Source organism: Lytechinus variegatus, chromosome 12 (genome assembly GCF_018143015.1).
Source record: "Lytechinus variegatus isolate NC3 chromosome 12, Lvar_3.0, whole genome shotgun sequence".
Classification (NCBI taxonomy): Eukaryota; Metazoa; Echinodermata; class Echinoidea; order Temnopleuroida; family Toxopneustidae; genus Lytechinus; species Lytechinus variegatus.
Window position 1 is genome coordinate 27,204,831 of NC_054751.1, and position 16,149 is coordinate 27,220,979.

At 33.0% G+C, this 16,149-nt stretch overlaps 1 protein-coding gene across 1 annotated transcript in view; it reads right to left on the reverse strand.

Annotated features, from left to right (window-relative positions):
- The window catches only part of LOC121425077, a 68,447-nt gene that overhangs the window by 24,853 nt on the left and 27,445 nt on the right, over window positions 1-16,149 (reverse strand). The window contains exons 19-23 of the mRNA XM_041621040.1: window positions 15,151-15,335; window positions 14,366-14,458; window positions 13,842-13,945; window positions 11,478-11,603; window positions 9,515-9,628 (exon numbers count right to left, since the gene is read on the reverse strand). Coding sequence (XP_041476974.1) covers window positions 9,515-9,628; window positions 11,478-11,603; window positions 13,842-13,945; window positions 14,366-14,458; window positions 15,151-15,335 — 622 coding nt within the window. The remainder of the gene's footprint in view (window positions 1-9,514; window positions 9,629-11,477; window positions 11,604-13,841; window positions 13,946-14,365; window positions 14,459-15,150; window positions 15,336-16,149) is intronic.

Consider the following 16,149-nt stretch of genomic DNA (forward strand, 5'->3'; position numbering starts at 1 on the left):
GATTGAGAATGAGATGTTGTCATAAGTGGCCCGAAGCCCACTGGACGGCTCAATTGCGCATTAGGGCAAAAAAAATTACATGGCCAGGTCTTCCATGTCAGGTACATGTAGGCTTGGGCATCAGAGCCAAGCAATCGAGTCGGCAACAAAAAGAAACCCAAAGGTTGATTTGAGAATGAATGAGAGAGAAAGAGAGAGAGGAAAATGCGTATCAGATATTGAGAGGAAAAGTCTACATAAGCTCCATTCACTATATGGACATGAAAAGAGCTTGGTGTGTAATCTGGTAATTCACTAGTTTGTTAAGTGATAATGGACTCGACTTCTCTTGTAACCGAAGCCTTGGATCAGAACAGGATTCGATTCTGGGAAAGCTGGGAATCGCCCGGGCCTAATGCAAGGAGGGTATGCCCCATTATACGATAATCCTGCTGCGATGTGTGACCGTGTCAACACCAACGGCAGTACCCTAGCAGGGAAGGAAAGGGTTACAAGTCTACAAAGTCCCATCGGGGCAGCAATCTCCAATGGAGGGATGTTAAGTAACCCGATATCTGGCCTTTGTCATGAGGTATGGTGTGACCAGGTTTGCCTTCCACAGAAGACCCTGCTCACTGGTAGCACATTGGGTAGAGCCAGTGTGGAAGGGGGACGGTTCAAACCTAGACTTTTCTGCCCAAAGCTTCATGTAGGCAAGCAACTCGCCCATGTCCACTACATGTCCAAAGGGAGCAGTTCCGATAAACGGACAAATTGGAATCATTGTCTTTTTGGTCTTGAATTGAGCAGGGATAATCTCGTCCTCCTCAGACATGATCAAGACATCTCTGCTGGAGTGGACAAAAATCTCATATTGCTACCTGTGACAGGGCCACCTGTACGGCTCTGGCGAGCCATTACCGATGTGTTAGGAGCTGTAGCTACTTGACTATTGTTTTGGCTGCGAAAGAAACTCCCCACCTCATGAGTTCGTGACCAAGTGCCCTCAAGGGATGGAACGACATGCTACGGCTGTCAAGAGCCCCGTTGTCTATGGGGACAGCCCGACTCTCCAGGGGGAGAACAACGTCGTGACAGTGGTTGTCAGGATACTGGGTCCAGTCGCACATGAACCAGCTCCCGACGGGTTGCTTGCCTCACTCAACTTACCTATTCCAGCAGTGCCGGGAAATACAATACCTGAGAGGGGAGGGGGGGGGTTCACCCATGAAATTCTCAGCACTATTCTACCTCGAATCCTCAAAAGAGGGGGAGAGGTGGTAAGTCAAAGAAACTCATCATGATGATCATCTGCAAAAACAAAACAGTTGGCAGATAAAAAAGCAACTAAAATAATCTAAGGCTCTTAGTTTAATTAAAGGAAAGAACAGCAGCAGGTGAGAAGCCCAGATAATACAAGATAAGGGAATTTCCATCCCACCCTGCGATGAGTGAGCATCCCATTTCAATGGGAAGTTCACCATTCCTGTGTGCGAGGCATCTGTGTGTAGCTAATGGGGAGCTAACAGGGAGAAAGCATGTACTATGGCAGTCAATTCAACTCTCAAGGGGAAGCAAAACTAACCTAGTTTGAAATAAACCTGTCTAGTGCAGGTGGTTAGGAGTTGGCAAATGCCCCTAAAAAAAACTTGCAAAAGGTAAATATTTACAAGTAGCGATATCGCAATTGTGAAGATAAGGCACCATAACTCAAATTGGCGGAGAACTTTTCTGTATTTTATAAGTCTGATCAGGTTGAGAGCAAACAGAAAAAGAATATGGCATCTAGTGCATCGCGCAATTTATGTACGGGAGGCACACTATCAGGAGGGGTGTGTGGGTGTGACAACTTGCAAAAGTTCAATTGAGGCCAATTCAAAAATGAATTAGCATAACTGGTAGATATAGATGATTTATTGTAGTAAATAAAGGAATACAAAGGAAAAAATGTTACTTTCAAAACTGAAACCCATTAAGAAATTCATTTTCAATTTAATTCAATTTATTTATTTTCAATTTCAATAAAAAGAAATGTACAAAAAAGAAGTAACATATACAATCATAATCACATGATCAATATATATACATGAAGTCATAGGAACAATGATCAATATATATCTCAACATATATAAATAAATATATATAAATCCATTATTATTTTGACATAAATATACAATCAAGCATGGATGAAAAGGGACTTGGATGAAGGATCTTGAGTTGAATTGAGAAAATATACACAGAAACAAAAAAGAGTGACATCTGTAAAAAAAAAATATATATATAAATATTTCTGGTGATATCAGATGTTTTAAATGCAATAGCTATACACTGATCTGAAAGTGGGTGCAACTTGACAAGAAGGCACAGTTCAAGGCTGCCATTGCACAAAACAATGTGATGCATGTCCCTGCCTGCTGTTATGGATGGGCATTGCTCCTCAGTACATGCTGGGTGTTTGCATTGTGTGTTGATGGTTTTCTGGCATACAATGTATGCCCAACCTAGCAGCAGAAGTTGCTCTATTGGGATAGTTTTATTCATAAATGTCATAATAATGATAATTGGCTTTTTTATATAGCGCTCAATACATCGTAACGAGACATTCAAGACATTCATAAAAATTAATCTATGAGATCTAGAGATCTTAACTTGAATTTATTTGTACTTCATAATACAAACCTTGCTGTAATCTATCTATTAACTTGAATTCATTTGTACTTACTTCATTATACAAACTTTGCTGTAATGTATCTGTAACTTGAATTCATTTGTACTTACTTCATAATACAAACATTACTGTAATTTATCTGGTAACTTGAATTCATTTGTACTTACTTCATAATACAAACCTTACTGTAATGTATCTGTAACTTGAATTCATTTGTACTTACTTCATAATACAAACCTTACTGTAATTTATCTGTTAACTTGGCTTCATTTGTACTTACTTCATAATACAAACCTTACTGTAATGTATTTGGTAACTTGAATTCATTTGTACTTACTTCATAATACTAACCTTCCTGTAATTTATCTGTTAACTTGAATTCATTTGTACTTACTTCATAAAACAAACCTTACTGTAATTTATCTGGTAACTTGAATTCATTTGTACTTACTTCATAACACTAACCTTGCTGTAATTTATCTGTTAACTTGAATTCATTTGTACTTACTTCATAATACAAACCTTACTGTAATTTATCTGGTAACTTGAATTCATTTGTACTTACTTCATAATACAAACCTTACTGTAATGTATCTGTAACTTGAATTCATTTGTACTTACTTCATAATACAAACCTTACTGTAATTTATCTGGTAACTTGAATTCATTTGTACTTACTTCATAATACAAACCTTGCTGTAATGTATCTGTAACTTGAATTCATTTGTACTTACTTCATAATACAAACCTTACTGTAATTTATTTGGTAACTTGAATTCATTTGTACTTACTTTATAATACTAACCTTCCTGTAATTTATCTGTAACTTGAATTCATTTGTACTTACTTCATAATACTAACCTTCCTGTAATTTATCTGTTAACTTGAATTCATTTGTACTTACTTCATAAAACAAACCTTACTGTAATTTATCTGGTAACTTGAATTCATTTGTACTTACTTCATAACACTAACCTTGCTGTAATTTATCTGTTAACTTGAATTCATTTGTACTTACTTCATAATACAAACCTTACTGTAATTTATCTGGTAACTTGAATTCATTTGTACTTACTTCATAATACAAACCTTACTGTAATGTATCTGTAACTTGAATTCATTTGTACTTACTTCATAATACAAACCTTACTGTAATTTATCTGGTAACTTGAATTCATTTGTACTTACTTCATAATACAAACCTTACTGTAATGTATCTGTAACTTGAATTCATTTGTACTTACTTCATAATACAAACCTTACTGTAATTTATCTGGTAACTTGAATTCATTTGTACTTACTTCATAATACAAACCTTACTGTAATTTATCTGTAACTTGAATTCATTTGTACTTACTTCATAATACAAACCTTACTGTAATTTATCTGTTAACTTGAATTCATTTGTACTTACTTCATAATACAAACCTTACTGTAATGTATCTGTTTACTTGAATTCATTTGTACTTACTTCATAATACTAACCTTCCTGTAATTTATCTGTTAACTTGAATTCATTTGTACTTACTTCATAATACAAACCTTACTGTAATGTATCTGGTAACTTGAATTCATTTGTACTTACTTTATAATACTAACCTTCCTGTAATTTATTTGGTAACTTGAATTCATTTGTACTTACTTCATAATACAAACCTTACTGTAATGTATCTGGTAACTTGAATTCATTTGTACTTACTTTATAATACTAACCTTCCTGTAATTTATCTGTTCACTTGAATTCATTTGTACTTACTTCATAATACAAACCTGACTGTAATTTATCTGGTAACTTGATTTCATTTGTACTTACTTCATAATACTAACCTTCCTGTAATTTATCTGTTAACTTGATTTCATTTGTACTTACTTCATTATATAAACCTTGCTGTAATGTATCTGTTTACTTGAATTCATTTGTACTTACTTCATTATACAAACCTTGCTGTAATTTATCTGTTAACTTAAATTCATTTGTACTTACTTCTTTATACAAACCTTGCTGTAATGTATCTGTTAACTTGAATTCATTTGTACTTACTTCATAATACAAACCTTGCTGTAATGCATCTGTTAACTTGAATTCATTTGTACTTACCTCATAATACAAACCTTGCTGTAATCTATCTATTAACTTGAATTCATTTGTACTTACTTCATTATACAAACTTTGCTGTAATGTATCTGTGACTTGAATTCATTTGTACTTACTTCATAATACAAACCTTTCTGTAATTCTTCTATTAACTGAGTATACTGATTGTAGTTATTATTGCTTAATTTGAACAACATGTATTTGTATATTGTTAATCACCTGATTGCACCGAATTTCCATTTACTGGACAAGAAGTCAAATCAATCAAATAAAAATAAAACATTACATTTGGAACAAAGTTTGAGATTAACACCGATAAGCAAGCCAACTCAATATCTTCACACAATTGTCTGAGGGTCATTTGTACTTACTTCATAATACAAACCTTACTGTAATTTATCTGGTAACTTGAATTCATTTGTACTTACTTCATAATACAAACCTTACTGTAATGTATCTGTAACTTGAATTCATTTGTACTTACTTCATAATACAAACATTACTGTAATTTATCTGGTAACTTGAATTCATTTGTACTTACTTCATAATACAAACCTTACTGTAATGTATTTGGTAACTTGAATTCATTTGTACTTACTTCATAATACTAACCTTCCTGTAATTTATCTGTTAACTTGAATTCATTTGTACTTACTTCATAAAACAAACCTTACTGTAATTTATCTGGTAACTTGAATTCATTTGTACTTACTTCATAACACTAACCTTGCTGTAATTTATCTGTTAACTTGAATTCATTTGTACTTACTTCATAATACAAACCTTACTGTAATTTATCTGTTAACTTGAATTCATTTGTACTTACTTCATAATACAAACCTTACTGTAATGTATCTGTAACTTGAATTCATTTGTACTTACTTCATAATACAAACCTTACTGTAATTTATCTGGTAACTTGAATTCATTTGTACTTACTTCATAATACAAACCTTACTGTAATTTATCTGGTAACTTGAATTCATTTGTACTTACTTCATTATACAAACCTTGCTGTAATGTATCTGTTTACTTGAATTCATTTGTACTTACTTCATAATACAAACCTTACTGTAATGTATCTGTAACTTGAATTCATTTGTACTTACTTCATAATACAAACCTTACTGTAATTTATCTGGTAACTTGAATTCATTTGTACTTACTTCATAATACAAACCTTACTGTAATTTATCTGTTAACTTGAATTCATTTGTACTTACTTCATAATACAAACCTTACTGTAATGTATCTGTAACTTGAATTCATTTGTACTTACTTCTTTATACAAACCTTGCTGTAATGTATCTGTTAACTTGAATTCATTTGTACTTACTTCATAATACAAACCTTGCTGTAATGCATCTGTTAACTTGAATTCATTTGTACTTACCTCATAATACAAACCTTGCTGTAATCTATCTATTAACTTGAATTCATTTGTACTTACTTCATTATACAAACTTTGCTGTAATGTATCTGTGACTTGAATTCATTTGTACTTACTTCATAATACAAACCTTTCTGTAATTCTTCTATTAACTGAGTATACTGATTGTAGTTATTATTGCTTAATTTGAACAACATGTATTTGTATATTGTTAATCACCTGATTGCACCGAATTTCCATTTACTGGACAAGAAGTCAAATCAATCAAATAAAAATAAAACATTACATTTGGAACAAAGTTTGAGATTAACACCGATAAGCAAGCCAACTCAATATCTTCACACAATTGTCTGAGGGTCATTTGTACTTACTTCATAATACAAACCTTACTGTAATTTATCTGGTAACTTGAATTCATTTGTACTTACTTCATAATACAAACCTTACTGTAATGTATCTGTAACTTGAATTCATTTGTACTTACTTCATAATACAAACATTACTGTAATTTATCTGGTAACTTGAATTCATTTGTACTTACTTCATAATACAAACCTTACTGTAATGTATTTGGTAACTTGAATTCATTTGTACTTACTTCATAATACTAACCTTCCTGTAATTTATCTGTTAACTTGAATTCATTTGTACTTACTTCATAAAACAAACCTTACTGTAATTTATCTGGTAACTTGAATTCATTTGTACTTACTTCATAACACTAACCTTGCTGTAATTTATCTGTTAACTTGAATTCATTTGTACTTACTTCATAATACAAACCTTACTGTAATTTATCTGTTAACTTGAATTCATTTGTACTTACTTCATAATACAAACCTTACTGTAATGTATCTGTAACTTGAATTCATTTGTACTTACTTCATAATACAAACCTTACTGTAATTTATCTGGTAACTTGAATTCATTTGTACTTACTTCATAATACAAACCTTACTGTAATTTATCTGTTAACTTGAATTCATTTGTACTTACTTCATAATACAAACCTTACTGTAATTTATTTGGTAACTTGAATTCATTTGTACTTACTTTATAATACTAACCTTCCTGTAATTTATCTGTAACTTGAATTCATTTGTACTTACTTCATAATACTAACCTTCCTGTAATTTATCTGTTAACTTGAATTCATTTGTACTTACTTCATAAAACAAACCTTACTGTAATTTATCTGGTAACTTGAATTCATTTGTACTTACTTCATAACACTAACCTTGCTGTAATTTATCTGTTAACTTGAATTCATTTGTACTTACTTCATAATACAAACCTTACTGTAATTTATCTGGTAACTTGAATTCATTTGTACTTACTTCATAATACAAACCTTACTGTAATGTATCTGTAACTTGAATTCATTTGTACTTACTTCATAATACAAACCTTACTGTAATTTATCTGGTAACTTGAATTCATTTGTACTTACTTCATAATACAAACCTTACTGTAATGTATCTGTAACTTGAATTCATTTGTACTTACTTCATAATACAAACCTTACTGTAATTTATCTGGTAACTTGAATTCATTTGTACTTACTTCATAATACAAACCTTACTGTAATTTATCTGTAACTTGAATTCATTTGTACTTACTTCATAATACAAACCTTACTGTAATTTATCTGTTAACTTGAATTCATTTGTACTTACTTCATAATACAAACCTTACTGTAATGTATCTGTTTACTTGAATTCATTTGTACTTACTTCATAATACTAACCTTCCTGTAATTTATCTGTTAACTTGAATTCATTTGTACTTACTTCATAATACAAACCTTACTGTAATGTATCTGGTAACTTGAATTCATTTGTACTTACTTTATAATACTAACCTTCCTGTAATTTATTTGGTAACTTGAATTCATTTGTACTTACTTCATAATACAAACCTTACTGTAATTTATCTGGTAACTTGATTTCATTTGTACTTACTTCATAATACTAACCTTCCTGTAATTTATCTGTTAACTTGATTTCATTTGTACTTACTTCATTATACAAACCTTGCTGTAATGTATCTGTTTACTTGAATTCATTTGTACTTACTTCATTATACAAACCTTGCTGTAATTTATCTGTTAACTTAAATTCATTTGTACTTACTTCTTTATACAAACCTTGCTGTAATGTATCTGTTAACTTGAATTCATTTGTACTTACTTCATAATACAAACCTTGCTGTAATGCATCTGTTAACTTGAATTCATTTGTACTTACCTCATAATACAAACCTTGCTGTAATCTATCTATTAACTTGAATTCATTTGTACTTACTTCATTATACAAACTTTGCTGTAATGTATCTGTGACTTGAATTCATTTGTACTTACTTCATAATACAAACCTTTCTGTAATTCTTCTATTAACTGAGTATACTGATTGTAGTTATTATTGCTTAATTTGAACAACATGTATTTGTATATTGTTAATCACCTGATTGCACCGAATTTCCATTTACTGGACAAGAAGTCAAATCAATCAAATAAAAATAAAACATTACATTTGGAACAAAGTTTGAGATTAACACCGATAAGCAAGCCAACTCAATATCTTCACACAATTGTCTGATGGTCATTTGTACTTACTTCATAATACAAACCTTACTGTAATTTTTTTGGTAACTTGAATTCATTTGTACTTACTTCATAATACTAACCTTGCTGTAATTTATCTGTTAACTTGAATTCATTTGTACTTACTTCATAATACAAACCTTGCTGTAATGTATCTGTTAACTTGAATTCATTTGTACTTACTTGAAAATACAAACCTTCCTGTAATTCATCTGGTAACTTCAATTCATTTGTACTTACTTCGTTATCCAAACCTTGCTGTAATTCTTCTGTTAACTTGAATTCAATTGTACTTACTTGAAAATACAAACCTTGCTGTAATTCTTCTGTTAACTTGAATTCATTTGTACTTACTTCTTTATACAAACCTTGCTGTAATGTATCTGTTAACTTGAATTCATTTGTACTTACTTCATAATACAAACCTTGCTGTAATGTATCTGTTATTTCATTTGAACTTACTTCTTTATACAAAACTTGCTGTAATGTATCTGTTAACTTGAATTCATTTGTACTTACTTGAAAATACAAACCTTGCTGTGATTGTTCTGTTAACTTGCATTCATTTGTACTTACCTCATAATACCAACATTGCTGTAACTTATCTGTTAACTTGAATTCATTCATACTTAATTCATAAAACCAGAATTCATTTGTACTTCACTCATAATATCAGCCTCTCTGGTGTTTATCTGTAAACTTCAATTCATTTGTGTGTACTTTATTATACCACGATTCATTTGTACTTACTTCATAATATCAGAATTCATTTGTACTTACTTCATAATACCAGCCTTGCTGATGTTTATCTCTTAACTTGGATTCTTCATTATTGATGAGAGGGAGATGACTAACAGCCAGAATGCTTTCAAACGTCCAACTATCATTACGAATCTGAAAACAGAACAAGTGGAATGCCTCTGGCCGTCTCACCTGCATCACGCGGTTCAATATAGCAGCAGTGCTGACTTTGAATACTACTCTAACTCGCACAAGATGTTCAGTGATACATGGTTACTCTTATGTCCACTTTTTATGAACTAGACCAATAAACTTACAGAGATATGATGGTTATTCAACAAAAAACCCAACATGGCCAAAGTTCATTGACCTTACATGACCTTTGACCTTGATCATGTGACCTGAAACTCAAACAGGATATTCAGTGATACTTGATTACTCTTATGTACAAGTTTCATGAATCAGATCCATAAACTTTCAAAGTTATGATGGTAATTCAACAGATACACCCAATTCGCCCAAAGTTCATTGACCTTTGACCTTGGTCATGTGACCTGAAACGTGCACAGGATGTTCAGTGATACTTGATTACTCTAATGTCCAAGTTTAATGAACTAGACCAATAAACTATCAAAGTTATGATGGTAATTCAACAGATACCCCTGATTCGGCCAAAGTTCATTGACCCTAAATGACCTTTGACCTTAATCATGAGACCTGAAACTTGCACAAAATTTTCAGTGATGCTTGATTACTATTATGTCCAAGTTTCATGAATCAGATCCATAAACTTTCAAAGTTATGATGGGAATTCAACAGATATCCCCAATTCGACCAAAGTTCATTGACCCTAAATGACCTTTGACCTTGGTCATGTGACGTGAAACTCATGCAGGATGTTCAGTGATACTTGATTAACCTTATGTCCAAGTTTCATGAACTAGGTCCATATATTTTCTAAGTTATGATGACATTTCAAAAACTTAACCACAGGTTAAGATTTCGATGTTGATTCCTCCAACATGGTCTAAGTTCATTGACCCTAAATGACCTTTGACCTTGGTCATGTGACATGAAACTCTAATAGGATGTTCAGTAATACTTGATTAACCTTATGGCCAAGTTTCATGAACTAGGTCCATATACTTTCTAAGTTATGATGTCATTTCAAAAACTTAACCTCAGGTTAAGATTTGATGTTGACGCCGCCGCCGTCGGAAAAGCGGCGCCTATAGTCTCACTTTGCTTCGCAGGTGAGACAAAAACGGACAGAGCAGTTAAAAGACTCATAATTTGGCAGAAGACAAAACATATGAAAAACCCTTGAGATTGACAGAGAAGTTCAAATACTAAAACTAAGAGGTCTTATACACCGTTGGTCATAATGCTTGGATATCTTTTTGTGGGCTCCAGCCATATAATTTTGCTCTGGCTTTGATTTCTAGAACTTGTTTGTCCCTGCTTTCACTTTTTAGTACCTTTACTATCTCTTGAATGTTCCACCAGCCATTCTCAGGTATTTGAAAATGAAAGAAAAAAATGTTTGTCAACCCGTACAATACCAATTTTAGACATTTTTCTTCATTTTTTGGCCCCCCCCCCTTTATTTACCAACTGACCAAGGTCCCTCAGTCCTATCCCAAGAGGTATAGGGTTGTATATGTTCTGAAAGTTACCACCCAGCTTTGGTTGTAATAGAACCAGCAGTTGCCAAATGATGCATCATAAAACATTTGTGATGGATGGACGGACGGACGCCATTTAGATCCATAAGTATCGCCTTCACTTCCAGTGGGCAACACATCAAGAGATGTCAATAACAAATTACAGGGAATAATTTTGCTTTACAAATTTGAATAGCATTTTTTGTCATTCATAAGAGAAAAGCTCTCAACTAAGTCCTACGTAAAAATATGCTATACAAAAGACTTTATGCATAGCAGTCTTTCAAAATGTGGAGCAAATTGCGATGCAAAACCAGGAAAATTATTCCCTGAATTACCTCAAGATGATCAGGACTAAGTAGAAGAGCCGGAGTTCTTGTCGTGATATCTAGCTTGACTATATTATCAGGTAATGATGATTGGTCTGTAGCAGCAAGCTTTGTCATTGCAATACCAACAGGCAGCTAAAATATCAAACAATAATTATTTCATTATGGATAGATATAAAGCTAAAAGTACATTCTCTTTGAACAACTCTCTTTGAAGCAAACCTGGATTCCAATTTCACCATTTACATATCCTCATTGAAAGGCTACAACTAAAGATTTTTGAATGACAGAGAAACAGGGTTCCCACAGAAATTTGAAAACAGAATTCCATGACTAAATTGCTGCTTTCCATGACATCCTGTGAAATTGCAGGAGTTGTAGAATTTAGGATGTCACAAAACTGAGAAAAATGGAAATCATGAACACCAATGATAATAGCAGAGTATGATCAAAGAGTATGAGAGTTGCGAGACACTACAAACTGGAAAGCTGCCATATCCAAGAGGTTAATGTAATTCCATGACTTTTCAAAAATTTTCCAAATTCCCTGACTTTCCATGACCACAAATTTTTCCATGATTTTCCATGACTGTGAGAACCCTGAGATAAGAGAATACTAGATGGATTCTTGACAAAGTACATTCAGAAGTTATGACTCCATACCTAACTACTTACACTTTTGAAAGAAAAAAAAACCTTTTCTAAGCTCATACAAGTTATTTTAATGTAAAATCATTAACTGCTTTTAATTCTGATAAATTTACATGTACCGGATCTATAATTAACTGTGCAGCAAGTAATGATCGTTGACCTTTGACTCTCAAATCAAATCATATACACTTCCATATGCTTACAAGAGCCAAGTTGATCTGTCAAATAATTCTTCATTTAAATATTGCACAAATGAGCCACTTTCATGTATATAATAACCACTATGACACGAGACCTATAACCTTGGGACCCACTGTCACATCAGGGTCCTGTCTTACAAAGATCGTCAACAATTAAAGGAGAATGAAACCTTTGGACCAAGATAGCTTGTGTGAAAACAGAAAAATCAAAGAAACAGATCAATGAAAGTTTGAGAAAAATTGGACAAGTAATGAGAAAGTTATGAGCTTTTGAATATTGCAATCACTAATGCTATGGAGATCCTCACATTGGCAATGCGACACAGATGTGTGATGTCACTCTTGAACAACTCTCCCCATTACTTTAGTATATATTTCACTTAAATTGCCTCTTTTATTATATCTATCAGTAGAACATGTATTCTTTCTATAGGAGGGGATGTAATACAGATTTTTAAAGAACACATCATGGATAAAGAGTTTGTATCACCATACGAAAAAGCAAAAAGACACATTTTCAGGGTATTTCATAGTCCATCAAAGGGAAAGTTGTTCATGTGTGACATCACACATCCTTGTCGCATTGCCAATGGGAGGATCTCGTTAGCATTAGAGATTGCAATATTCAAATGCTCATAACTTTCTCATTATTTGTCCGATTTTTCTCAAACTTTCTTTGCTGTTATTCCTTGATTTTTCTGTTTCGACACAAGCCTACTTGTTCCAAAGGTTTCATTCCCCTTTAAATGCATGTTTGTTCAAAATGTTTTCTAGATATGCTGTATTTTCATATATGCATTGTCTTCTTGGCAATTCAGTATGCTCTTTTTCGTTTACACAGGACATTGTTCAAATTTCCCATAGAAAAAATTATGACATGGATGGATTTCCATATAGTTGAGGTTGATCGGATCAATCGCAACCTTTGTAAGATGGGGAGCAGGTCATCTTTTCTTGCATATGCATACATATGCCAAGTCTGAAGTTGAACAGTAACACAGTTATCATAAGAAATTACCAGGACATACAAAGGCTACTGCACACCTTACGACCCGTCTGTGACTCGATTTTAGAACAAAACATTGCAAAATCTGATGGGAATATTGAGGCATGGAACATCTTACTGCGTAAAGGTCTAAATCATTATACAAATAAATATGTTCAAATCTGTGACTATGCTAGAATAAAAGCGAATCAAACATCAAGTGGGAATGATGTCATGACAATCGTACAATTGGCTACGATTTGAAACTAATTTGGCCTTAACTCCAAAATAAAGGCTTTCAATCGTCCAAAATTGTTATATTGGTATTCTAATGTTAATTTGAACCTCAAATAAAAAGATGCAATTTATTCCAAAATCAGATCGTGGACCAGTTGTTAGGTGTGCGGTGGCCTTTAGGGCCGTCTCCAAAATTTACAATGCATGTGGTGCGAAAGCCAACCCCTCCCCCTGCCCAAATGATGAATTCACTTTTAGCCATAATTGCACTCTACAATAATAAAGAAAAGTATGTGTTACCGCAATAGTATCTTTGATGGTTTTTGATGAGCATAGAAGGGTGGCCCACAGAGCATACATAGCCCCAGACAGATGAAGAGAAGACTGTACTGCTCTTGAAATATCTGAAAAAAAAAGAAAAGAACCCAATACTCATGCCTCACTACATGTATAAACATCATACCAAACAATAGTCATATCTAACTACATTGTTTAAACACCAGAAACAAAAGCCATGTCTCAATGTATGACAGCAGATAGTCTTGTATTAGAAGTATTAAATTAAGGTTGCCTACTGGAGACATCTTCGTGTAAATAGTATCTCTCAAGAATGAGTAATATTGACCGACTTGGGATATTTTTTCAAACTGGATAATCTATAAGTCAAAGTAACAAAATTTACTTTCGTAAACGTACATATTTGATTAAATATCACTTGCAGATGACTTGGTCTTCACTTCCTCGCAGCAATATTTCGTTACTTTTTAGTCCAGTCTATTCATGATAATCTATGCATTAAACTTAAGCATAAAGCAACAACTTACCATCATCAGATGTGTTGAGCAGGTGAGCTATGGTAAGTACAGCAAATTTAGAGAGATGAGCTGTCATCTGTCCTTCTTCACTTTTATCTTCACCTGTTTGTCGTAAAACAGTTAACAACACCCATTATTGATGTGTAAAACAATTCAATTCAATTGTTTTATTTTCCACTTTCAATTCTATATTTACAATTATGATACAATTGACATAGTAACAAATAATCACATTTGATGTATATACAAAAATTGATAACATAATAACATTACAATAGACAATTATCAAATTGAAATATAAATGATTGAGAGGGAGGGCAAACTGAAAAGCAGAGCTTGTATAATATAGGCCCCCTGATATTGTAATTGCATGTTTATAGCAACTGAATTGCTCTTTTTGTACAAAAAACAATAATTTTGAGTCAGTCAGGCATGAAGAATAAAATAAATAATTAGATGAATTATCTACTGAATTCAATCCTCTGACAGTGATCGATCTGATATACATTTCACATTTGAATTCTAAGATTTAAAAAACGTTCAAGTTGCATAAGCGCAGTGAGATTACTTATGCACTGTGAGCACTTAAGAACACATTCCAGTTGTCTGTAAAGTCTTGCATAACTCTACAAACACCTTCATGAAACAGAATACTAAGATGAATGCGGCACAATATAGACAAATTTCGTGTTGATGGAAATTGATGCCCAGAGTAGGATTTGAACCCACAACCCTCTGAATAAGAGTCGGGAATCAGCACCGCTAGACCATGATTGTTAGGGCAGCTGACTCACCATCTTCCACCTCTGCTGCAAGGTTGGAGTCGGTTGCCATGGTAACAGAATTGGACCTGGTTTGTGTTTGCTGAGGGTAGCCCAATGAAGTAAGTTGCTGGACAGTATTAGTAATGGCAGACACAGCTTCGCTTAGGTTTTGTTCAATTAGTGCCAAAGATTCAGCAGTGGACTCCAAGTCATCGCTGCAATACACAAAATATCAAAGAAATAATAGAGTTAATCCATTCCTATCAAATAATTATGGAAAACAGAAAATTGAGACAGATGTCATGCATCATCTTGACTGCATGTCTCCATACCCGAGAAAGGATCTTACTCATGCCACACACATTCTAGGGCATAAAGGTAACACTAAAGCCTCATTCCATTTCATAAAACGACAAAGTCTTGAATCATATTTCGATTCAACTCAACTTAATCTTTTTCTATAAAACACCAACAGGACTGTACAGAATATGCTGAAAATATCAAATATTTCAGGATATAATTATGCATTCAAATCATTTCTTTTGTTGTTTCTAGACATAATTACGTATGAGGTAAGAAGTATTGAAGTGTAATGCTGATCTCTTGGTATATTTTGGGGTATATGATCTCTGTAACCTTTGGCCTTGACATCGATATCCCTAAAACTAATCAGATCATTGCCACTCCTACATGCACAGTTGGATAAAGTGTGAAGATGATCTATCACATGATTCTTTAGTTATTAATAGCATGGCAACCAGAAAGTTGGCTAACCTGAAACAAATTCTTACTTTGGGCAGGTGCATAAAATATACATGTACATGTGTACACTCTATAACTACTATTGATTCTTACTTGTCTACTAAACCATTTTATGCATAAGTTATTTGACTTCCAATGAAATGTGTGTTCATGTTGGGAAATGACTTGAAAGTACACCTAAATAAAAGACAAGAATACAGCTCGAGACTGATAAAACACACACACTAGTATACAAAATATGCTGAAAATATTAAATGAGACATGCTC